This window comes from Schistocerca piceifrons, chromosome 4 (genome assembly GCF_021461385.2).
Source record: "Schistocerca piceifrons isolate TAMUIC-IGC-003096 chromosome 4, iqSchPice1.1, whole genome shotgun sequence".
Lineage (NCBI taxonomy): Eukaryota > Metazoa > Arthropoda > Insecta > Orthoptera > Acrididae > Schistocerca > Schistocerca piceifrons.
The window spans coordinates 234822014-234848961 of record NC_060141.1 but is presented as its reverse complement, the minus strand read 5'-3'; the positions used below and the strand labels follow the sequence as shown (position 1 = coordinate 234848961).

The 26948-nt window shown below is 42.2% G+C and overlaps 1 protein-coding gene across 5 annotated transcripts in view; it reads right to left on the bottom strand.

Annotated features, from left to right (window-relative positions):
- The window catches only part of LOC124795054 (probable cytochrome P450 301a1, mitochondrial), a 128256-nt gene that overhangs the window by 78641 nt on the left and 22667 nt on the right, over positions 1-26948 (bottom strand). For all 5 annotated transcript variants that reach the window (XM_047258847.1, XM_047258851.1, XM_047258849.1 and 2 more), the window contains one exon: positions 19270-19486. In XM_047258847.1, the coding sequence (XP_047114803.1) occupies positions 19270-19468 (199 nt within the window). In that variant the 5' untranslated portion in view covers positions 19469-19486. The remainder of the gene's footprint in view (positions 1-19269; positions 19487-26948) is intronic.

Sequence of the window (26948 nt, the reverse complement as noted above, 5' to 3'; positions counted from 1 at the left end):
CTTCTTTATCACAGATCCTAATCGAATATATTGTAAGTCCCTAGTCTTCTTTCAATACATTAAATTCGGTCTGTCTACCAAAAATTCCAGCCTGAGGGGCTGTAGCCATATTTCGTTCCCATTACATGAAAACAATAAGTCACATTCAGCAGAATTTGCTTTAAACTGTTCTTCTCCTTTGTCGTAATGGGATTCTTCGTGGTCATCATCACCTTCGCCTTGTTCTGAGCTTTCAGCGACCTTTACGTCGTTATCATCATCATTGGAAATTTCAAATCCAATAGGTGGGTCTTCAGAATCAGCGAACTGCTCAATCAGTTCCCCTACCTCCTCATCTGATAGTCCCTTTCTCCGTAATATTTTCAGTTTGTACAATAGACAACTGTTACGAAACAGTGCACCACAATAAGCATATGCTTGTTACGAGAAGAACTGTTGAACACTGAAAAAAGACCAAAGTGAATCAACAATAACAAGTGATTTATCAGGCTTGCGCAGACAATCATCTAGTTGTTTAGAAACTGCTTCCAACCGCACGGGTTCGCGATGTCCATATAGGAAGAAACGTGAACCAACACACAACACAAAGCCATAGGTTCATCTTTATAATGTGTGTGCATGTGTGCTTGTGAGTATTTGTTTCACGTGTGGACTGTACACGACCATACCGTCTGCAGTTGAGAAGGCTGTGTGAAACAACTATTCACCTTCGAGAGAGGTGCGCATTGTGACATAGTCAAGCCCAGAACAGTGTGTGCCGTTCTAGAAAACATGATCCTGAATTGCAAGTACATCCACATTGTAACTGTGACTGACATGAAGAGGTTCAAATATCATATATATTTTAAGTCGCCTCACCTCTTCGGTGTTTTAACGTTTCCAAAATAATATTGGTCAATTTCGCTACCTGTTTCTACACATCAACAGCTGCTAGAACAGTAATAAACCAGTAAACCTCTTATTCTTTAAGCAATCGAACTCCCACGTATGAAACAGCTCTTTACAAGTGAGTTAATTTGTTAAATATTTCTCGTTAAGCATGTAAGAGAGAAAAAAAATCTGGAAAAGGCCTGAAATAATGTTTGAAATTTGTTGGTGGTCGCTAAGTGCTCACATTGTCAAACACTGGATGCGTATGGTGTGTGTGATTTGTGCTCCGTTTTAAGCAAAAGCTGGTTTTTCCAGCATCTAATTGATTATGGTGTCATATCTCCTGAACCTGTCCGTAGCTAGGAAGAGGAGGTATTCAGACAGTTTTACTTTGCATACATGCAATAGATACAACCAACTGTCAGAGTTGAGTGGAGAGGAGCCTCGTGTAGCCGTAGATGTAGATAACTTGCAGCAGTCCTCAGCAATTAGGAGGCCTAGGTTAGTTGCAAAGTCTAGCAGAAAGAAGGTTCTGCTGCTAGGTAGTTCCCACGGTAGAGCTGTGGGCCAGCAGTTGCAGGAAGTGTTGGGGAGTGAGTACCAGGTCACCAGCATTGTGAAGCCCAGTAAAGGATGTGTGCAACATTGACTCGTTTTCAAGTAGTGCAGTACATGACCTCAGTTCATGGCTTGTAGAAAATAAACTACCGTTAAATCACAGTAAGACTATAACACACAATTCAACAAAACCTGACGTTTTAATCTCACAGAACGGGCATATGATTAGTGAAACTGAACAGTTCAAATTCCTAGGTGTTCAGATAGATAGTAAGCTGTCGTGGAAAGCCTACGTTCGGGATCTTGTTCAAAGACTTAATACTGCCATTTTCACTATTCGAACGGTATCAAAAGTGAGTGATACTTCGACACGTAAATTAGTCTACTTTGCTTATTTTCATTCACTTATGTGGTATGGTATTATGTTTTGGGGTAACTCTTCCCATTCTAGAAGGATATTTTTGGCTCAGAAAAGGGCGGTTCGGGCAATAAGTGGTGTGAGTTCACGAACCTCTTGTCGACCTCTGTTCACGAGTCTGGGTATTTTGACATTGGCCTCTCAATATGTATATTCCTTATTGTCGTTTCTTGTTACCAATATTAGTTTATTTCCAAGAATAAGCATCTTTCACTCCGTTAATACTCGGCAGAAATCAAACCTCCATTTGGATCGGACTTCCTTAACTCTTGTGCATAAAGGTGTGCAGTATACTGCTGCATCCATTTTCAATAAGCTGCCAGTCGAATTGAAAAATCTTAGCAGTAATCCACGCGCTTTCAAATCGAAACTGAAGAGTTTCCTCATGGGTCACTCATTCTATTCTGTCGAGAAGTTCCTTGAAAAATTAAGCTGATTCTCATTGTATTGCTGATAGCGTTTGCTTAAACTTATGGACTGACTTTTTTTCAGGTTCATGAACATTTATTTTTATCTGTTATTACTTTTATGTTGTAAGTTCATGTACTGACACGTTCCATGACCTTGGAGATTTGCTCCTCAACTTGGTCCTACGGAACTTGACATGTAAATAAATAAATAAATAAATAAAAACAGTGGTACAATTTCACAGATGCATTCAGAGCTATGTGCAGACATTGTCTGCAAACTGTGTTGCGAATACGGGTAGCAGTAAAGAAGAAAGAAATTAGAACGTCATGTCTGATGCTGCAGTTTTATTGCATGAGACCCGAAAATGCAGTGTAAACTGTTTTCCTGTGTCATCATAGTCTTTCATGGTAGCATGCTTTAAACAAAATTTTCTCGGTTTTACCTGCCCCGCCACTTTGAATAACACACTCGAGCTTTCCGTAGCTGTCTCTGCCATCGTCATCAAGAGATAAAACCACCGACTTGCCGGAGTTGGCACGATGTCCTGCTTATAAAGAGTGGTCAAAAAAATGTTCAATTGTGTGTGAACTCCTAAGGGACCAAACTGCTGACATCATAGGTCCCTAGACTTACACACTACTTGAACTAACTTACGCTAAGAACAGCACACACACACCCATGCCCCAAGGAGGACTCGAACCTCCAGCGACAGGGACCGCGCAATCCGTGACATGGCGCCTCTAACCGCGCGGCCACACTGCGCGGTAAAGAGCGGTCAGAAAGAGTTTTAAAAAACTTACAAATACGTTTCCGAGTTATTTAGCGTTGAAGTTAACCAATCAGGTCGTTGTGTAAGCAAATTCAAGCACTTGCACGCGCTAAAATGGCGAGACATCTGTGGGCCCGTGAGTTACCGCTTGTTCAGATGTTCCTTACCAGCTAAAGCGTGAATTTTTCGGACCTGATAAATTTAAGCTAGGTGAGCAAAAGCTACGTTTGCTCGTATTGAGGAAACCAAACGAAGAACACGTTTGGTGACACCACTTGTGGCAGTCTGGTTGACTTTATGCGCAGAATACCTGACTGACTAACCTCAATGTTAAATAACCTCGTTTCTTTTTATTAAACATTATTTCTCAACATAGTCTCCATTGCAACACCGTTGAAAGCTTTTCAGACTGTTCCTGTCCGCTCCGTGCAGATATAAAAGTAGCCGCTGGAACTTTCCAGAGAGGGCCGAAGTGACGGCACAGAGGAAAGTTGGCCGCCTCATTGCGTCTCCGTCCCGCCACGGGAACGAATGGGGTTATTTTCTGCCTGTTTTCTAGGCGGTGTTCAGCTATGGCCGACTTTTCAAGTTCCCTTCGTTTAATGTTTAATGGTCGTGAATGCTCTGCACAACGTTGAGCAGCAGTGCCAACAGTTTGTCCCGTGACATCATACATGCCAATAACTTAGAGACCTATGTTGTCTTTAACAGGGCGTAACATTCAGGGTACAATTATTTAGCTACATGATAAAAACGTCATAACTTCTCAACGGTTTGCTTTTGGACGTTCAAACTGCACGGTTGGCCGCGGGGCACGATGGGAATTAGTATGCGCATGCATGGTTTGGTTTAGCGACGAAGTCCACTTTAATTTGGATAGGTTCGTCAATAAGGAAAATTGGCGCATTTGAGGGGACTGAGAATCCAGATTTCCCGACCGAAAAGTCTCTTCACTCTCAACGGGTGACTGTGTGATGTGCAACGCTCAGGTTTTGAAAGATAATTTCATCCCCATTATCCAAAGTGACCTGGATTTCACAAGTTGTGGTTCACGCAAGACGAAGCTCGACCTTACCGAAGCAAGGGAGTGTTTGATGTCCTGGAGGAGCACTTTGGGAACCGCATTCTAGCTCTGGGGTAGCCAGAGGGCACTAGAATGGACCTCGATTGGCCACCACATTCTCCAGATCCGAACACATGCGACTCCTTTTTGTGGGACTACATTAAGGACAGGGTGTACAGGAATAACTCCAAAACCATTGCCGAGGTGAAAACAGATATTCCGGAGGTCATTGACAGTATTGATATTCTGACACTTCAGCAGGTCAGGCAGAATCTTGTTATTCGTCTGCGCCACATCATAACTAATGATGGCAGGCATATCGAATATGTCATAACCAACATCCGAGTATCTGTTACATGTTGGATAAAGTGAGTGCGCGCCATAGTTTGTAACTAATTTACGTTTTTTTCATATAGTTTAATAATTATCAACCTGTACCTCTTATCTTGGGGGCAGGTCGGAACACTGGTCTCAGTCCATGTGTCTTCAGTACACGTCATATCTTGCTAACAGTTGCTTCATACCATGGAAGGAATGCAGCCGGCTTGGCCACTTCCGCCAATTCAAGAGACGTCTTTCGTCGGTGGCACCTGAATGCTATTGCATTTCTTCCCTTGCTGTAACCACTTTCCCTGAAAGTGCATTTGAAACGCTGAAATTCAGGCTCTAGGTGGTCGTCGTCAGAAACAATATTTTATCTGTGTGCTAACATTTTCAGGACCGCTTTCTTGTGTACAGGGTGGTGAAAATTGTTGTTTAAGTACCGGTCAGTATGCATAGATTTCCTACCTTCCGCTCAACTAAATCATCCAACAACGGAAGCTTGCAATGCCTCTCCATCTCGACTGTAAATTTAATATTAGGTTGGACACTGTTCATGTGATCAACGAATTGTAGCAGCCCCAGCAGCCAAGTGATTTTAACTTCTGATGACGAAGGCCGAGATAGCTATCGAAAGCTCGAATATTTTATTCGAAGTGGTGCGGATTGTAAACCGAGAATATTCTGTTAAAACTTTTTTTCCTTCATCACTTTGCAGATGGAGTCGGCGAGCAAAAGTTTCGTAAAAGTTTGAAATTATGTTTAAAGTTTGTTGCAAGTCAATACGTGCTCTCACTCTCAGATACTGGATGAACGTAGTTTGGATATTTGCCCCAAGACATATACAGTTCACAGTTTGTAAGTGTAAAAGCTAGTTTTTTACGTATCTCAATGTTTATGACGTCATATCTGATCAAGCAAGTGTCGTAGAGTAATATAATTCTGCAGGTACATTCACTGGGATATGTGCAAACAGTTCGCAAAATACATTGCGCATACGGTCAGTAGCAAAGAATTAATAAATTAAAACGTCAGTCCCGATGCGGTAGCTTTATTGCATGAACAGTGAAAATAAAGTAAGCGATACACTTTTTTCCTTTCATTTTATGGGCGTATCGGACAGAAAATGTGTCGCAAAGGTCCGATATTATGTGTGAAACTAGTTGCAAGTCGCTAAGTGCTTTCATTCTAAATTACTGGCGGAATATAGTCCTATCAGCGCCGCGAACTGCTAAACGAAGGGGCCTGGGTTCGAGTTCCTGCTGGTTCGCAGATATTCTCTGCTCGGGGACTGGGTGTTGTGTTGTCCTTATATATGTATCGTCATAAATGACATTACTAATTAGATGGCTGAATGGATATATATATATATATATATATATATATATGTGTGTGTGTGTGTGTGTGTGTGTGTGTCTGGGCTTTTCCGTGCTGTGAGTTACGCTGCCTCAGTACATACCATATGTAGTTTACAACAGAAATACTTGTCTTACTGCGTTGAGCCATTCATATAAGATTATACCTCTTAATTACGAGGGATATTCGGAAAGTAAGGAACGATAGGTCGCGAAATGGAAACCACAGTGAAAATCAAAACTGTTTTATTTGCAAGAGTTAGCTAGACTTTCCATATTCTTCTCTATATAGTCGCCGTTCCTGCTTACACATTTGTCGTAGCGCTGTACCAGCTTTCCAGTACCCTCGTTACAGAAGGCAGCCGCCAGTCCTTTCCGCGAATTCTCTAGGCTGGCCTACAGCTCGTTGTCTGTGCCAAAATGTTGTCTTCATAGCCAGCGGTTCATGTGAGCAGAGATGAAACTCAGAGGGAGACAATTACGGGCTGTTTTATGGGTAATCAAACATTTCCAATTGAAAACGATGCAGGAGCATTGTCATTACCCTTGCAGTCCGCCCCGGTAGCTGAGCGGTCAGCGTGACAGACTGTCAATCCTAAGGGCCCGGGTTCGGTTCCCGGCTGCGTCGGAGATTTTCTCTGCTCAGGGACTGGGTGTTGTGTTGTCCTAATCATCATCATTTCATCCCCACCGACGCGCAGGTCGCCGAAGTGGCGTCAAATCGAAAGTCCTGCACCAGGCGAACGGTCTACCCGACGGGAGGCCCTAGCCACACGACATTTCCATTACCCTTGCAGATTGCGGCTGAGAATTGTCTTGAAGAAGAAAATACACGACAGTTATGTAATGTTGTCTGCATAGCTTCAGACGAAATTTCTCGCCAGGCCTTCGTACTTGGTGGGATACACCGTTGTTCTAGGTATCTTTATGTGCTCCCTGTGTGCTCAGAACTAAAAGGAACAACGTAACGCGATCGACGGGCATACTAAAGACACTGCCCAACACACCTGTGCAAAGTCCGCCCCTTGGTAGCTGAGTGGTCAGCCCGACGGAATGTCATACCTAAGGGCCTGGGTTCGATTCCCGGCTGGGTCGGAGATTTTCTCCGCTCAGGGACTGGGTGTTGTCATTCCATCGAAAGACTTGCACCAGGCGAACGGTCTGCCCGACGGGAGGCCCTAGCCACACGGCGTTTGTACCTGTGCAAAACTTTATCGGATTTGCACTGTGGTTTCCATTTCGCGACCGATCGTTCCTTACTTTCCGAACAGTCCTCGTAATTAAGACGTAGTAGATTATGCCAGCATTTTAAATTGATTATGTTTATATGCAATATTGAAAATCAAATTTTTGTTGCCCCTGAAAGCCTTTATAGGCAACCTGCAACTGAGTTCGGGTTCCGTGTCCCGGATTAGTCGCTTACATATCCATTAATAGTGGTGTTGTGTATGCAGCTACTGAAATCCGCTTTTTCGTCAGGATGTACGTTTCGTTTTATTCTGTTAAGATACCGCCTGTAGCAGAAGTATGCGCTCCGTTTATTGCTTGCAGTGTGGATGTGCTGTCTACATGCACGTTTCACTAGAAGTTGTCTCTTTCAGACTTGTGCTGCACATAAAACCTAAAATTGTGACACCGCAAACAATGAATGCAACAAGGCTGATAGCGGTCTCTGCTGGTTAGGCAGTACTACCAGGTGATTCGAATTTCGCGGCATGTGCAGAGTTTTTGAGGTGTCATCAGCCGCCCCGCATAATCTCCGCACTGCTAATTCGAAATACAAAACGTATCACGTCAGAAGCGGCCAAGTACATTAATGTTCTGAATCGGGATTCTGAAAGTATCGATGGCGGTAACTAAGAAAGCTAGAAAACGGCGCACCAGGAGTTCGCAATCAGCCGATGATCTAAAGGGACGCCTGAGCGCATTACTCATCTGTAGTTCCTAAAACACTCAGCCGCTGATTACTATTACGACAAAGCCTGAGTCTTCTGGGAAGTGTTCCACCTACTCCCCTCCCTCCCCCCCCCCCACACACACCCCTTTCCCACCACACTCCCATGGAGGTGATTCCTCACGGCGCCCGCCAACTTTTTCGTTTAGTGATTTAGTTTGTAGTGAGAACCATGACACAGGAGGTAGGTGACTTTTAGATGTGTGCACAACGCCCGTCGACGTTCCCAGATCGTTCAGCCGCTGCGAATACAGATGCTAAGTGATTTATACAAACTGTGTTTATTCAGCAGCTCGTGGTCTTGCGGTAGAATTCTCGCTTCCCGCGCACGTGGTTCCGGGTTCGATTCCCGGCGGGGTCAGGGATTTTTCCTGCCTCGAGATGACTGGGTGTTCTATCGTTTGCATCAGCATCATTCATCCCCATTACGGTCGGAGGAAGTCAATGGCAAACCACCTCCACTAGGACCTTGCCTAGTACGGCGGTGCGGGTCTCCCGCATCGTCCCCTACGATCCTCGGAGTATGGGACCTCCTCATCATTTCGAAACACAGTAAAACCAAACAAAGTGAATAAAACTGCATGCACTTTAGGTGTATTAAGTAACAACACTAAGAAGGTTCAAAACAGACCAAATTTACGTTTTAAAGTTTCACTAATTTTCTTAAGAAAGGAAAAACATAAAGTTCTTCTTTTGTGTAGATATTTCTTCACATTTAAACGATTGATGAGCGTGTTTTTTTTTCTTTTCGAATTTTTTTGTAGATGAGTCGCGAAGACATTTTTATTTTACTTTTGCAAAATATATTTCATTAAAAACCTAAAGTTTGTACTTTAGATGAATAGAACAGTACTTGTGAGCACAGCTGCACGAACGTACCAATTTTGATTGTAATGTATTAAAAGACAATATTATATAATAACTGAAAATTTACGTACTCTTCTTTCCGTTGCGAAACTTAGGTTCTCGTCCCGCCGATTTCCGAAACCACTATTCCCTAAGTCCCGACTTTTTGCAGACTGGATCTCTGGATCTGGCGGAATCTTTTGGAAGGCCGATAATACAGACTATGGGAACCACCTTCCCCCCCCCCCCCCCCCCCCCCCCCACACAGGCATCCTTCGCAGCGTTACATCGCACTCACTTATTGACTACAGCCATTTCCTGCTTTTCTTTTTCGTAGAAACCTAGGAAACTCTAGATAAAGTCCTTGTACGTTTCATGGTTTGACATAGCTTTCGCTATTAAATGAAAAGAGCGCAAGCTTTTTCCACCTTCCAGGAACATTTGCGTTGAAGACTGATCTTCTCGATAGTGAAACTACATGCTGTTTTAAGTCAAAATGAAGTCGTTTAATTTCTGCCACATTACTAGTTACAATTGGATGTGACTACAGTGGCCACCGTATTATGGAGTTTTGAGCGCGTGGGCGATAATATAGCCTTATAACGTAATAACGCTCTTATGTTCATTGTTCAGCTACTAATGGAATTCTATCGTTTTAATAAATTTTACAATTCATGATAAAGGTTTAGATGAATTATAAGGTTAATGTTTAGTAACCCTCGCCTTTTGATAGCACTGACTCAATAACAGGCACGTCAAAGCATGATTATCCGAAACGTAACACATTCGAAAATACCGTACCATCATTATCGTTATCAACAATGAGAATTAAACCGTCACTGGCTTGTTTCGCCCTCAAGTATTTTTCTCTGTCCATCTGTTCTTTGTACGGCTTTCATACGGTTCATGTTAACCCAAGTTTAGTTAATAACGTTAAGATAATTGACATACAAATTTCATTTTGACTCTCAGTAATTAATATGCCTTTCTAGATATTAATTAATTTGGTCTTGCTTTTACGAAGAGGGGTTTCAGTGGTATTCATTATTATGTTCTTATATATGAAGTTAACAAGTAAATTCAAATAATTTCGAAAGCATTGAATATTAGGAGAAAGTGGTATTTTAAATTAGAAGCCGCGAAAGTTTTTGAAGAAAAACGTAGTACACACAAGTTCCGTAAAATAAAAATTTTGAGCAAAATATAAATTACTACCTCAATAATATGTTTACTGTACGAGGGATAAGAGACCATGTGGATATGCTCCACCTTGCTGCGTTACCAGTGGTTTCAATACTCTACAACAGACTACGCCGTCTTTAGACAAACCTTGGCCCTGGCTGTTGTTCATAAAATATAAAAAAAAATAATGTGTTTATAAGGGTATGACAGCTTTCCCGGTTAGCCGTGCGGTCTAACGCACTGCTATCCGGGCGAGAAGGCGTGCCGGTCCCCGGCAAGAATCCGCTCGGCAGATCAGTGTCGAGGTCCGGTGTGCCGGCCAGTCTCTGGATGGTTTTTAAGACGGTTTTCCATCTGCTTCGGCGAATGCAGGCTGTTTCCCCTTATTCCGCCTCAGTTACGTCGGTGATTGCTGCGCAAATACTTTCTCCACGTACGCGTACACCATAATTACTCTACCACGCAAACATAGGGGTTACACTCGTCTGATGTAAGACGTTCACGGGGAGGGGGGGGGGGGGTCCACTGGGGGCCGAAGCGCGCAATAAACCTGGGTTCTGTGTGGGGCGGCGGCGGTGGGGTGAGTGGACTACTGTAGCCTATTTTGGGCTTGTCTACCACTGCGGGCTACGGCGGAGACGAAGCCTCTGCGTCGTTTTTACGTCCCCAGTTCCATACAATACAATACAAAGGATATGACTGTGACTGTCCTTCAGTCTGCACGGTTTATTTGAAACTGAAGTTCTAACATAAAGAATTTTATATGTTTAACCGGTTAGACGCTTCTTAGCTATTAGATAAAACTACCAAAAGTTTTTAGCTTCCGTTTCTTGTCAATCTGAACAGCCAAGCATTACTCTGAGAAGATTGTTTTCTTCCTCTTCAGCTACAGTGATCTAGACATTCTTATGACCCATTATGCTGCAAAAGGTCTGTCTTTCGATCTTCCCTACCGAGCGAGGTGGCGCAGTGGTTAGCACACTGAACTCGCATTCGGGAGGACGACGGTTCAATCCCGTCTCCGGCCATCCTGATTTAGGTTTTCCGTGATTTCCCTAAATCGCTTCAGGCAAATGCCGGGATGGTTCCTTTGAAAGGGCACGGCCGATTTCCTTCCCCATCCTTCCCTCAACCCGAGCTTGCGCTCCGTCTCTAATGACCTCGTTGTCGACGGGACGTTAAACAGTAATCTCCTCCTCCTCCTCCTCGATCTTCCCTCTGCCCTCATCCCTAACTTTTCCGTTATTCGGAGGCCTCCACTGGTGCACAGCCCACACGTTTTAAAAACGTCTCGTAGCACCTGAGTTCATCTGGCCTTGGACTTTTTGATGTACATGTTGTACGATCCACAAAAAGCGTCGGCCACCTGACCTCCTCTGAGGCTACTCATCCACATCTAGAGCTCTACAACTGTTGTGAAGAGTATTTCTTGTACTTCTACTATTTCTCTCTTTTCTATTACATTCGCGAATCGAGCGCGATAATGTCTTGAACTCTCCACACGAGCTCTAATTTATGTGATTTTCACGCCATCATTTTGCGATAAGTGAATGTGAGGAAATAACAAGTTAGTTAACTCGTCTTGGAACATACGCTCTCATAATTCTAACATTAACACTTCCCATCAAGCGCAATATTTTTCTAATAGCGTCTATCATTGGCATTTTGGCGAGCATCTCCATAACGCTTTTAAAACGAACCCGTGATGGTGTGGTTCATCTGTGAAAAATACCGCATACAGCACGATGGCGCAACCTATTCTTGAGTACTGTTCGAATGTTTACGATCCACACCAGATCGGATTAAGCGAAAACATCGAAGCAATTCAGAGGCGGGATGCTAGACGCGTTACCGGTGGGTTCGAAAAACAAAAGTATTGCGGAGGGGAATCGCTGGAGGGAAGGCGATGTTCTTTTCGAGGAACGCTACTGAGAAAATTTAGAGAACCGGAACTTAAAGATGATTCCACAATGAATGTACTGCCACCTACATATATTTCGCATAAGGATCACGAAGATACCAGAAATTAGGGCTCGTACAGAGGCATATAGATAGTCGATTTTCCCTCGCTGTATTTGCGAGTGGAACAGGAAAGGAAACGATCAGTAGTGTTACAGGTTACCTTCCGCCACGCATCTTACGGTAGTTTGCGGAGTATCTGTATGTAGATGTAGGTCTTTCTGAACTCCCATACAAAGCCTATCTGAGTATGGCCCCCAGACCGAAGATTAACACTCAAGAATTGCTTTAACGAGTATTGGTAAGCCACTTTTCCAGTTCATTAATTACTTTTTGTCAGAATCCTTCCAATGCACTTCAGTCTGGTGCCTGCTTTTCACGCAAGCAGATCGGCCGTGCTCTCTCCAGTTGGTGTCTCCCAGAACTCTTTGACGGATGTGATTGCAGTGATTTATTGCCAATAGTGTAATCGCCCAATAATGGATCTCTCTACCTATTTATGCAACAACACATTTATTTACGTCGATCATCAGCTGTCAGCGAACCGCACCAGTTGTCGATCTTCTGAACCTCTCCCCGGATTATGCATTAACAATATCCATGTCTGCAGTAGCATCTTCCGTCACGGGATACCACTCTTGTAACCAGACTGTCGTTGGGTGCACCGCTCTTTGCTTCCACTTGTAGGGAAGCAAAAACAGTGGTAGTCGTGCATACAGTTCAAGATGATCCACGCGCCGTGCGCGTGGATACTTGTCCTGGTGCAAACAAGCTCATCTTCTGATTCAGGGTGGCTGTACGATCCTCTCCAATCGAGCGAACAGTATGTCTGTCCTCTTCGGCACTATAGACTGATTAAAATTACTTGCCAGTTGACACCTCATGCGGGGGAACTGATTTGCTTCAATCTGAGTGCTCAGTGTCGCGCCTGAACACCTTGAAGCCTACGAGACAAACGGGCCGTGGCGCATATGCTACAGCCCTTTACCCTGCAGATCTTAAGACTGTCAACAGCCGTCACCTGCGGGCAGCGAGTAATTGCACTGAAGCGCCGAAGAAACTGATATAGGCATGTGTATTCAAATACAGAGAAATGTAAACAGACAGAATAAGGCGTTGTGGTCGGCAAACCCTATATAAGACAACAAGTGTCTGACGCAGTTGTTAGATCGTTTACTGCTGCTATAATGGCAGGTTACCAATACTCAAATGAGTCTGAACGTGGAGTTATACTGCACAAACGATGGGACACAGCATCTCCCAGGTAGCGATGAAGTGGGGATTTTCCCGTACGACAATTTCACGACTGTACCGTAAATATCAGGAATCCGGTAAAACATTACATCTCCGACATCGCTGCAGGCGGAAAAAGGTCCTGCAAGAACTGGACCAACGATGACTGAAGAGAATCGTTCAATGTGTCAGAAGTGCTACCCTTCCGCAAAATGCTGCAGATTTTAACGCTGGGCCAAAACAATTGTCAGCGTGGGAACCATTGAACGAAACCTCATCGATATGGGCTTTCGGAGCCGAAGGCCCACTAGTGTACCCTTGATGACTGCACGACACAAAGCTTTAGGCCTCTCCTAGATCCGTCAACACCAACATTGAAGTGCTGATGACTGGAAACATTTTGGCTGGTCGGACGAGTCTTGTTTCAAATTGTATCGAGCGGATGGACGTGTACGGGTATGGGAGACAGCCTCATGAATCCAAGGACACTGCATGTCAGCAGGGGACTGTTCAAGAGGGGGAGGCTCTGTGACGGTGTAGGATGTGCACAGTTGGAGTGGTATGGGCCCCTTGATACATCTAGATACGACTCCAACAGGTGACACGTACGTAAGAAACCTGTCTACAAACCTGCATCCATTCGTGTTCATTCTGCATTCCGAAGGACTTAGTCAATCCCAGCAGGAAAATGCGACACCCCCAAGTCCACAATTGTTACAGAGTGGCTCCAGGAACACTCTTTTGAATTTAAACACTTCCGATGGCCACCAGATTCCCCAGACACGAACATTATTGAGCATATCTGGGGTGCCTTGCAACGTGCTGTTCAGAAGATGTCTCCACCCCACGTTCCTGTAGGATTCATGGTGTCATTTCACTCGACCACTACTTCAGGCATTAGTCGAGACCATGCCACGTCATATTGCGGCACTTCTGCGTGCTCGCGGGGGCCCTACACGATATTAGGCAGGTGTATCAGTATCTTTGGCTCTTCAGTGTATTTCAGAGGGGGTTAATAGTCCTTGACTGGGCGTTTAAGTTCATGCAAACTTTCGGTAGCAGACGAAAAACCTAGAGATTTTCAGTGGGTGTCATTTCAATTACATATTGAATTCCCTTCGGCCTGCACGGAGCAGGCCGTATTTCTCATGCCCCCCGCCCCAGAACTGTTCACCAGTGCCGAACTGCCACAACAAATGGACAGTTCATTTCCAATTCCTTGTCTGGCTTTCTTTCTTGATGTGTTTTGATTCCGAATCCTGGGTCTGGCCCTTTTGTTTCGCATTTCATCAGACACGATAACCACATGAAAAATAACACAAAGACAACGATGGTAACGAAATACTCACGTCTCATATACTGCCCTATCCAAACACAACTGGATCGTTTAGCACAAGGTACGATTCGACCTACAGGAGATAAGCCTCATACGGCGTTGCATGAGAAACAACTTTTTGAAAGTAGCGAATCATTGTTGCGATTAGATGTCTAGGAGAAGAAAAATACAGAGACAAAAATGTATGTAGTGCTGTAGAATAGTGGGTAAATTACTGTTATGATGTGCAGAAGGCTATTACTTCGAATCTTGTTACATGACAACTTTTTTATTTTTAATTGTTTATGAAAACGACTTTGACTATTATTTTTAGTCAGTTAATTGTTTAAATGTGGTTATTTTAGTTCTTATCCTTTGCCTCCTCATTTTCATAATCGTACGGACTTTCTCATTTGTGTTTACATTTTTCTTCCTATGACTTTTATTTTTCGTCCGGAACCTGCCTGTGTCGCTTATAACCTGCAACCTAGTGACAACCAGGACTGCTCATCGACTGATATCGCGTCGGCTCGTGTAACCAGTATGACGATTGTTTCCGCTAACAGACTAAAATGAGAAATTACATTTTACTTTTAGAGCTGAAACTGAACTTTCTCTGTCTTGAGTTTGCTCTTAGAGGTCAGCTTTAAGAACTTCGAACAAAGCGAACGCGGTTGATAGTTCTGCCGTAGATTGTTCATAGGCGTTTTCTTGGATAAATTGCACATTACGATGTTCTGCCTGTGGCCAGAAAAAACTGGCGTTCTCGTCATACCCGTCGGCAGCTGCTTCCAACACTGCTCCACGTTGCACGTAACAGCACTTCTGCAGTATTATGAAGTGACCTGCTGTGTTTCCGTTTCGCGTTTAACCGAGCGGCAGCCGATGTGGTAACACTGTAGCGGCAATTGACAGCCATCAACTAGTAAGAAATTTTAATAGGGCTATAGCCGAGTGGTGCCATTGAGACCTGTCATGGCGCTGACTATCGCCCTCCTGAACCCAATGCGTGGTGGCCGAGCGGTCCTAGGCGCTTCAGTCAGGAACCACGCGACTGCTACGGTCGCAGGTTCGAATCCTGTCTTGGGCATGGATGTGTTTGATGTCCGTAGGTTAGTTAGGTTTAATTAATTCTAAGTTCTAAGGGACTGATGACCTCAGCAGTTAAGTCCCATAGTGCTCAGAGCCGTTTGAACCATTTGAACCCATTGATCAGGTATTTGCATGACTTCCCATCCAGCACAAGCAGTAACATCGTGGACCTATAAACTGCAGTCTGGACAGGGTACGCTGGTATGAGGAATAATGCTGTCTTCTCACATACAACCACTTTCTTTATACACAGATCATTGTTCGCATAATTTCTGCTTCCTGTGCGCAGTCTCGCTGAAATGCTGATCATTTGTGTATCAAGTGATGTAGTATACTCTATATAAATTTGACGTTGATTGAATGTTACCTTCATGGAGCTGAAATTTTAATATTTAATAGCATACGCATAAGCCTCTTGGAAAGGGCGTGGGATAGAAATGATGGAAGATCCCAGACCAAGCTGTTGAGAAAGGTAAGTAGCGTGGTGAGAAAATAAGCCCTGACATGGAGAAAGAAGTAGAGTGTTAAAATTTGGCAGGCTGGGCAGCTCTATGGGAGGATTTTGTGGTCAGGTAGGATGAAGTGGTTAAGATTTCATTGTGGGAAGTGTGTGCAGAAAGACCACGAAAGGTGACAATCAGAGATGGAACGACGGGGTGGCTACTATCAAGTTTGCATGAAGTGTAGGAATTCCAGGGGCATTCAGTGTGTGAGATAAGATGAAAATAAACATCATACAGGAATCAGCCAAGACCAAGATAAATCTGCTAGACAGGTCTTAATTTGGGAAAGAAATTTTTGAGAATGTAAGTTTACAGCACAGAGCTATAAGCTAGTGAGAGATGAACTGTAGGAAAACCGAATCAGAAGAGAATCGAAGCCTTTGAGATGTGATGCTACAGATAATTGTTGAAAGTTAGGAGGACTGATAAGGGAAGGAATGAGGAGGCTCTCCACAGAGTCGGCAAAGAAAGAATATAAAGGAAAAGAAGATGACACAGGAGGATAGGACAAGTGTTAAGACTTCCATGGTACTAGAGGGAGCTGTAGACGGTAAAAGATACAGAGGAAAACAGAGATTGGTGTATATCCAGCTAATAATTGCGGAGGTAGTTTGCAATTGCTACTCTTGGTGGGTCCTGCAACAAACGATTCACAATACTGATGAAAAAATTGGTCTCAAGACGGACAGATGACAGATAGATGTGAAATGTCAGACAGAATAAATGGCATCTAAGAACGTGGTATGTGGGACAAACTTTTGGTGTAGTGGAAATTCAAGCGACATTGGCATGAGAGAGAATAAACTTTGTAGAAGATGAGTATGGTGGAGGAATGTAATCCTAGTATTCGGATAGTTTGTAGTATTAGTCTATTATACAGGGTGGTCCATTGATAGTGACCGGGCCAAATATCTCACGAAATAAGCATCAAACGAAAAAACTATAAAGAACGAAACTCGTCTAGCTTGAAGAGGGAAACCAGATGGCGCTATGGCTGGCACGCTAGATGGCGCTGCCATAGGTCAAACGGATATCAACTGCGTTTTCTCAAATAGGAACCCCCATTTTTATTACATATTCATGTAGTACGTAAGGAAATATGAATGTTTTAGTTGGACCACTTTTTTCGCTTTGTGATAGATGGCGCTGTAATAGTCACAAACGTATAAGTACGTGGTCTCACGTAACATTCCGCCAGTGTGGACGGTATTTGCTTCGTGATACATTACCCGTGTTAAAATGGACCGTTTACCAATTGCGCAAAAGGTCGATATCGTGTTGATGTATGGCTATTGTGATCAAAATGCCCAACAGGCGTGTGCTATGTATGCTGCTCGGTATCCTGGACGATATCATCCAAGTGTCCGGACCGTTAGCCGGATAGTTACGTTATTTAAGGCAACAGGAAGCGTTCAGCCACAAGTGAAACGTTAACCACGACCTGCAACAAATGATGATGACCAAGCAGGTGTTTTAGCTGCTGTCGCGGCTAATCTGCACATCAGTAGCAAACAAATTTCACGAGAATCGGGAATCTAAAAAACGTCGGTGTTGAGAATGCTACATCAACATCGATTGCATTTCTATGCTCCAGGAATTGCATGACGACGACTTTGAACGTCGTGTACAGTTCTGCCACTGGGCACAAGAGACATTACGGGACGATGAAAAATATTTTGCACGCGTTCTATTTAGCGACGAGGCGTCATTCACCAACAGCGGTAACGTAAACCGGCATAATATGCACTATTGGGCAACGGAAAATCCACGATGGCTGCGACAAGTGGAATATCAGCGACCTTGGCGGGTTAATGTCTAGTGCGGCATTATGGGAGGAAGGATAATTGGCCCCCATTTTATCGATGGCAATCTAAATGGTGCAATGTATGCTGATTTCCTACGTAATGTTCTACCCATGTTACTACAAGATGTTTGACTGCGTGACAGAATGGCGATGTACTTCCAACATGATGGATGTCCGGCACACAGCTCGCGTGCGGTTGAAGCGGTATTGAATAGCATATTTCATGACAGGTGGATTGGTCGTCGAAGCACCATACCATGGCCCACACGTTCACCGGATCTGACGTCCCCGGATTTATTTCTTTGGGGAATGTTGATGGTTATTTGCTATCGTGATCACCGACAACGCCTGACAACATGCGTCAGTGCATTGTCAATGGATGTGTGAACATTACGGAAGGCGAACTACTCGCTGTTGAGAGGATTGCCGTTACACGTATTGCCAAATGCATTGAGGTTAATGGACATCATTTCGAGCATTTATTGCATTAATGTATTATTTACAGGTAATCATCCTGTAACAGCATGCGTTCTCAGAAATGATAAGTTCTCAAAGGTACATGTATCACATTGGAACAACCGAAATAAAATGTTCAAACGAACCTACGTTCTATATTTTAATTTAAAGAACCTACCTGTTACCATCTGTTCGTCTAAAATTGTGAGCCATATGTTTGTGACTATTACAGCGCCATCTATCACAAAACGAAAAAAGTGGTTGGACTAAAACATTCATATTTCTTTACCTACTACACGAATATGTAATAAAAAATGGGGGTTCCTATTTAAGAAAACACAGTTGATATCCGTTTGACCTATGGCAGCGCCATCTAGTGGGCCAACCATAGCGCCATCTGGTTTCCCCCTTCAAGCTAGACAAGTTTCGTTCTTTGTAGTATTTTCGTTTGACGCTTATTTCGTGAGATATTTGGCCTGGTTACGATCAAAGGACTACCCTGTATAAGGTTTTTTATATGATTAGTAAAAGGAGTTAGTTTATAGTCAGGGTTAGTGTGAGGTGTTCGGCGGATTAGTTAAGTGGATAGTATGAATGTAAATGATGTGGTAGCATTCTTTGAGCAGAAGTTATTGGTTGGGTTAATTTTAGAAAACCCTGGTCTCACCTGGAGGCAAACTGGTTGACCTAGAGCCAAAGGGTCAGTGAGGGTTCTGGAAGGTGGAATACGGTGTCGTCAGTGTAGTGGCTCAGGACAGGTTTCAGGCACATCAGAAGAGGATATAAATGAAAGGATAAGGGACTGATCTTTGGGAACATGTGCAATATGGTGGCAGATACATGAAAGAGTACTGATTATGGGTACATGCAATGGAATGGTGGATAGAAAGGATGCAATAATGTGAACATACTTAACTGGAAGTGTGTATGAGTGAGGTTTGAAAAAAGACTGAAGTACTATTATTTCCTGCCCTGTTATCTCTATTGTGGGTGCATCCCTAGTAACCTCAAAGTTGAAGAGATCTGTCAATGTTATGAAGACTATATAAGATGTAGGCTGCGGGATCCAAGTAGTGTTAAAGAGATTGTTGGATTAGCTGCCATGTAGAAGTGGAGACGTTGCTTCTTCACAAGGTAGAGAGAACAGACCTCGCCCTTACCTGAAGGCATCAGGAATCTCCAGGTGTTTCCTATGATAGGCAGTGGTTTGGGCCCTGGCATTTCCTCAAAAGGTTTCGCCCTCAGCCACTCCTCCGTCGGTTCCGCCATAGTTCCCTTCACTGCCGCAGCCGTAGTGGCGCGGCCTCTGCTCAGCACTACCGCCAGCTGCCGGCTGCACCGCGAACTTGCTGACAACATGGCCGCCGTTGATCCAGTCTGCAGCAAGCGTCAGAATTAGCACGTGTCCAGTCCCATTGTTGCTGCCTGACAACTACTAAACAAAATTTTACTGCTTCTTTCATGTTACTAATTCTGCTCTAAGATCGCAGTTACATCAAGTATAAGATGGGTAGATCATTGAGCTGTAACCTATTTCATTTAAGTGTGCTAAAACTATAGCAGTGTCACTAACAATAATCTTTAGAGAATATTTTAAAACAGTTGTAACATATCAATGAATTGCGTTAAGCATGAATGAAGCCTGTAATACTGAGAACAAAGTGTGAGATGAATGTGTGAGTGGACTTGGTGCCAATATTAAGATAGACTCGCCAATTATTGCCAGAGACAAAGAGTGACTGCTGGAAAAGAATCTACTTTCTTTTGACATACAATTATTTTGATATGTTGGTAAAGGGTTCAAAGATCAGTTTTGTATTTTAAGTCATGTGAATGTTTTAAGACAACTGAACATTTTTATTTGATTTGTAAAGGATATTATGTGGTGATAAATTTGAAAACGTTAATTTTTATGAGAAATTCTGTTTAATTTTTATGTCCTGTGAAAGAGAAAGTACATTTGAAAAGCTTTGTTTTATTACATTGAATCATAGAGACAGCATTCATTGCGCAAGGTTGTCAGGTCATTTCAACACAACAGAGCATTTAAAACTTTGGAGTAAGATTTTCGCACAGGAATCACACGAACTTCATGAGAAAACACTTTAAGATACCGGTAGTGGTCATGCACTGATACTAAAGATCTGAGGTCTGAGCAATTAATGTGTTTTTTTCTGAAATTTGAGTGGTTTGCTGAAGAGAACTTGGACCACACAGCAAGATTGTAATTACAAAAGCTCAGATACTTACTTTCCAAGTCGCCAATGGACTTAGTTGTTCATTTGCTACGTGTGTGACATGATCAAGAGTTTGAGGCTTGCCAGTTGCGCCATAGCTGAAAACTGTGGTTTGAACTGAAAATTTTTGTCATTTTGCTCTGAAAATTAATGATATTTGTTCTTGTGATCCAACTGGAAGGACGACGACGTCTGAGTGAAAGACAGTGCTGGAAAAGAAAGGTACTTTCTTTTGACGTAAAATTATTTGGAAACTAATGAAATATCACATAAATGTTGATGTAGTAAATTTTCTCAAGAGTCTTTTAGCAGAAAGTGTTATTAAATATTCATGTTTACCAATTTGATTTCAAAAGACGGTAACTAGATATAAACAGTTCTCACAGACAATTATCCAAGGAAGAGCTGCTTAATAGTTAATACTCAAAGTTCATTCGTTTTACAAAGTGTTGCACTTGACTGCTAGAATTAACTGTATGTATTCAGTATCCAACCATGTGGACTAACCAAAACAGTGGTTTATTATTTTATCAATAGTTACATGTGACATAATTATTATATCAGTATGCTTTTTGTGGTTCTGCTCAGAGTCAATCTAATAATCAGAGATCAATGTTATATGGGAAAATTGAAATTATTTATTATTATTTTGACTTCACAGAGATATGTTGTTCTGGTGCTACTTTCTAAAAACTGTTTTCACTTAAGGGTGCTTGTACACTAATTGGCTTTGTTTTGTGAGTGCTGAAAAGATGCTATTAGTGTTACACACTAACAGCTTAGTTATACTACCGACAATTTCTAATCTAAATTAAATATTCATTAACTTAGTGTGTGGATGGGCAATAATTCCATCCTTTTGAATCTGACACCTTAATTTTACACGGTTCATTATTAATATCTGAATTATTCTGAATGTGGCAGGACTATATCCAATTATTCCGGTTTTTCCTGTATCACCTCAATCTCACTTTGTGCATGCAGTGGCCTGAAAATTAGTTAATGGTACAATAAATCTTACCAAGTTCAGAAAACGACTGCTTACATATGATGCTTACAAAGCAACCAATAAAAATTTTGTGCTCGCCTCTCTATTGTAGGGGACAGGTGGGTAACGTGGCCATGGCGGGCAAAGTGGCCATTGTGAGCTGTGTTGAAAGTGTCATACTTTGACTCCATAACTCTACATTAATAACAGAAAGTTCGGTCATGCTATTAAAAGATATACAGCTTTCGTGTAAAGGCGTCGATGCAGGCAAACTGGCCGTATCAGCAGTGGTTGTAACAACAACAACGCTGTACTATTGTACATATAAGTAATTTTTTTTTCCATCTGATTTTTCGATAAATTAGTGTAATCGATGTTCTGATTTCATTTCTTTTTTGTTTCATGTCATTGTGTTAAGAAAACTGTAAACAAATTTCAATGCGAATATTAATGTTTATGTCAAATGTCAAGCAATATTGTAATATTTCTGAAATGTAACAAATGTTGAGACTGTTGTAAGATGTTTAAAATTGTAAATGTGCGTCTGGTCCATACGTAGGCAATGTGTTAGGATATGTAGAATGCAAAACCTCGGGTGAATACCCTGTCTGTAAGGGAGCGGTAAAAGGTGGATGGCAGGCGAGCGCGGGAAAATGCGCACGGGCGCTGCACGGCACAACGGGCTCAGCAGTTGGAGTTGGAGTTTGGCATTGGTCTGAGCAACACCTTCTGGAGCGAGGAGGCTCTCCTGGAAGACGTAGTTTCATTGAGCCTCGGGAATGCCGTTCCAACACCCACACAGCATGGCAAAATTCCATAGGCACTAAATGGAAAAGTATTGCGACGCCAGGAAGAATTAAAGTGCCGACACATCAAGAGCCATAGCTGTGGTTGTATGTGTGCTCTGTGCCTCGCCATCTCGCCGCATGCCAACCGCTGCATCGATACAAACAGGTTGAAACTTTTAGTACTGTATTCGTATGGACCAGTGTTACTTTTGTTCCATACTGTTCAATAACAACTTAATAACAACTTAAATTTTACCAGAACTTTCCTATCATTTAATTATCCTCTCAACTAACCTAGACAGGGTCCTTTCCAAATGTTGTGCAATCCGAGTTTCCCGAGATGAAAAATTAAAGTTTGTGTTAATAATAATTACCTGCAGACCTAGCTATGTTAGAATGGTGTTTAAAGAACTGTTTTGTTAATGAACCAGTAAATGAATAACGAAGGTCTGACAAAGTTGGAAGATAACTTTAATATTGATATAGCAAAGAAGTTTAATTATTTGGAGACAGATATAAAGGTATTTAAATGAGCAGTAAATGCGATAAAAAGAGTAGTAACTCATATACTGGAAATCTTGAGCGCATAATAATTTCAGTAATCAAATTTTTTAATACAGTGATCACAACAGTTTCAGGGTCCCCCCCCCCCCTTTTTTATTCATTTGAATTCTGAAGCGCTCTAAATTGATTTGACCAGCAAAAGTCAAAGTCAATATAAAAGTCAAAATTTATCAGTGTTTTATCTTTATTAAAATTGACATTTTGTTTGTGGCTCGAAATTACTATTTCTAGGGTAACCTATGCGCGATTTTAATCAGATCAATAGACAGTACGAAGTTTTGTAGTGTTCATTATAGTGCAGTGTTATGTATTTATGGTTTTCTCATATCATTACAGAACGTGCAAATATCAGTTCAATAGATTTTCTGGTTCTAAAATTCTACTATATTATGCAGTGTTACTACTTGTTGCTTTGCACGAATATCTGCCAACTTGTCCAGGGAAGAAACTCAGTTAATGCCTAATTAGGCTGGCGACCGTATTATTAACAAATTGGTAGCATCTTCTGTGTTGCTTTTTGTCCGTCCTGACGTGTAGTTGCATTTCGGACTTGCTTGACGTATCATTGTTATTACAGAGTGGGTGTAAGTCTGATTTGCCACCATTCAGGTACACGCGGTCAATATCTATACAAAAATCCTGTATTGTAAGGTGAACCCCACTCACATACCATAGTACAGGCTTTAATGAGTATTGTGTGCCACGCGCGCAAGTTACATGGTGTCTGGCAACTTTTGTGTAGGGGGAAACATAAAAGTACCAGCCGAAAGACTGGCTCTGTGGAGATACTTGCAGCAAGCACTTACAATGGTGATGTAGAAGCGACAAACACACAGAGCGAAGAAAAAGAAAAGAAAATGAAGGAAAAACGGAAAGCAGCTGAAGAACAGAAAAGCAGGAAAAAGGAGCTTGCGAACAGCAGGAAACCCAGCCTAGAAGATTTTTTGTCAACAAGGATGAAATCACAGAGTGCATGTACTGTGAAGAAAAGTCTTCAGATTCGAGACTGGACGAGCACTGGATTACGTACCAATTTAGCTCTCTCCGCGCTCATGAAGGATTTGAGGAACAAAGTTTTGATTTCCATTTGTGAAACGTGTAATTCGAATCAAGTTTCACGATAAACTGTATTGAGTTCTTTGTTAAAACAGTTTTCTTTATTTCTTATTTTTGAATTTAAAACCAAATGGCCACTTAGCCCACTTCTGTCCGACAAAGTGACTATATGCCATTTTAGAAAAATGATTTGTTTTAAGTATTTAATTTCATCCTAAGATGATTAAATTATTCTGTATTAATCAATACACGAGGGAATGAATGAGATTAGTTGCCAGTGGGTGTTGATTTAAATCTTTGGGGAAAGTTTAAAATTTGCGCCAAACCAGGACTCAAACCCATGTGTCCTGCTTACTACTACCATTGCGCCATCCGCGCATAGTGGCCATCACAACTGCATGGACTAGCCTGGCACGACTCCTGTCAGACCCAAATTTTCAACTTATCTACACACTACTAATGTAGTGACCCATACCTATTATCCTCTCTCCTCCTGGAATTCTGCTGATTCCCGTAAGAGTTCAACCGTGGTACACATCCGTACTGAACTGATCAGTTGGTCGTCCTCATTTTAATTATATGTGATGTCTCTTCTTTCAGACATCTGTGAAAGAACGGACATCACACATATATTCTATATCATGCGTCAGTAGTTGTAGATTATAATCACTGGCCCATCTGCATTTCTGCCTATTGCTAATCAGCTTAAAAAATATGAAGACCTTAGCCTGGCTACTTTGCCCGGCTCTCCCTTACTCCGCTTATAGACGTCTCATGCCTTACCCAGTGTTGTATCCTACTCGTAAACAACTTGTAATTTTCCCCAATATTATACTCTGTTTGTAAATAATTTGTGCCATACTTAGTAGTATACGTCATTTGTAAGCATATAGTGATTCACCCAAAATTGTACTCCGCTTGTAAACTGTTCATGTTTTCCATGTAGTTGTACAACATCTGAAAACAACTTGTGCTTTCGCTTGGACTGTAGTTCACTTGTAAACAACTTATGCTGCCTCCAGTATTGTTCTCTGCAAACAGCTTGTGTCTTCCCTGTTACTGCGTGTGGCTATCAGATGTGCAGCTTCAGCACTAGTACACTCAGCTTACCCAGTGATGAAATCTAACTCCATGGAACTAAATTCCCGAGGCTTAGTAGGTCTAAACGTTGTTGTTGTTGTTGTGGTCTTCAGTCCTGGGACTGGTTTGATGCAGCTCTCCATGCTACTCTATCCTGTGCAAGCTTCTTCATCTCCCGATAGGTACTGCAGCCCACATCCTTCTGAATCTGCTTAGTGCATTCATCTCTTGGTCTCCCTCTATGATTTTTACCCTTCACACTACCCTCCAATGCTAAATTTGTGATCCCTTCATGCCTCCGAACACGTCCTACCAACCGGTCCCTTTTTCTTGTCAAGTTGTGCCACAAACTCCTCTTCTCCCCAATACGCTTCAATACCTCATCATTAGTTATGTGATCTACCCATCTAATCTTCAGCATTCTTCTGTAGCACCACATTTCGAAAGATTCTATTCTCTTCTTCTCTAAACTATTTATCGCCCACGTTTCACTTCCTTACATGGCTACACTCCATACAAATACTTTCAGAAACGACTTCCTGGCACTTAAATCTATACTCGATGTTAACAAATTTCTCTTCTTCAGAAACGCTTTCCTTGCCATTGCCAGTCTACATTTTGTATCCTCTCTACTTCGACCATCATCAGTTATTTTGCTCCCCAAATAGCAAAACTCCTTTACTACTTTAAGTGTCTGATTTCCTAATCTAATTCCCTCAGCAACACCTGACTTAGTTCGACTATATTCCATTATCCTCGTTTTGCTTTTGTTGATGTTCATATTATATCCTTCTTTAAAGACACTGTCCATTCCGTTCAACTGCTCTTCCAAGTCCTTTGCTGTCTCTGACAGAATTACAATGTCATCGGCGAACCTCAAAGTTTTTATTTCTTCTCCATGGATTTTAATACCTACTCCGAATTTTTCTTTTGTTTCTTTTACTGCTTGCTCAATATACAGATTGAACAACATCGGGGAGAGGCTATAACCCTGTCTCACTCCCTTCCCAACCACTGCTTCCCTTTCATGCCCTCGACTCTTATAACTGCCATCTGGTTTCTGTACAAGTTGTAAATAGCCTTTCGCCCCCTGTATTTTACCCCTGCCACCTTCAGAATTTGAAAGAGATTATTCCAGTCAACATTGTCAAAAGCTTTCTCCAAGTCTACAAATGCTAGAAACGTAGGTTTGCCCTTTCTTAATCTAGCTTCTAAGGTAAGTCGTAGGGTCAGTATTGCCTCACGTATTCCCATATTTCTACGGAATCCAAACTGATCTTCCCCGAGGTCGGCTTCTACCAGTTTTTTCCATTCGTCTGTACAGAATTCGCGTTAGTATTTTATAGCTGTGACTTATTAAACTTATAGTTCGGTAATTTTCACATCTGTCAACGCCTGCTTTCTTTGGGATTGGAATTATTATATTCTTCTTGAAGTCTGAGGGTATTTCGCCTGCCTCATACATTTTGCTCACCAGATGGTGAGTTTTGTCAGGATTGGATCTCCCAAGGCTGTCAGTAGTTCTAATGGAATGTTGTCTACTCCCGGGGCTTGTTTCGACTTAGGTCTTTCAGTGCTCTATCAAATTCTTCACGCAGTGTATCTCCCATTTCATCTTCATCTACGTCCTTTTCCATTTCCATAATATTGTCCTCAAGTACATCGCCCTTGTATAGTCCCTCTATATACTCCTTCCACCTTTCTGCTTTCCCTTCTTTGCTTAGAACTGGGTTTCCATCTGAGCCCTTGATATTCATACAAGTGGTTCTCTTTTCTCCAAAGGTCTCTTTAATTTTTCTGTGAGCAGTATCTATCTTACCCATAGTGAGATAAGCCTTTACATCCTTACATTTGTCCTCTAGCATAGCCTGCTTAGCCATTTTGCACTTCCTGTCGATCTCATTTTTGAGACGTTTGTGTTCCTTTTTGCCTGCTTCATTTACTGCATTTTTATATTTTCTCCTTTCATCAATTAAATTCAATATTTATTCTGTCACCCAAGGATTTCTACTAGCCCTCGTCTTTTTACCTACTTGATCCTCTGCTGCCTTCACCACTTCATCCCTCAAAGCTATCAATCCTTCTTCTACTGTATTTCTTTCCCCCATTCTTGTCAATTGTTCCTT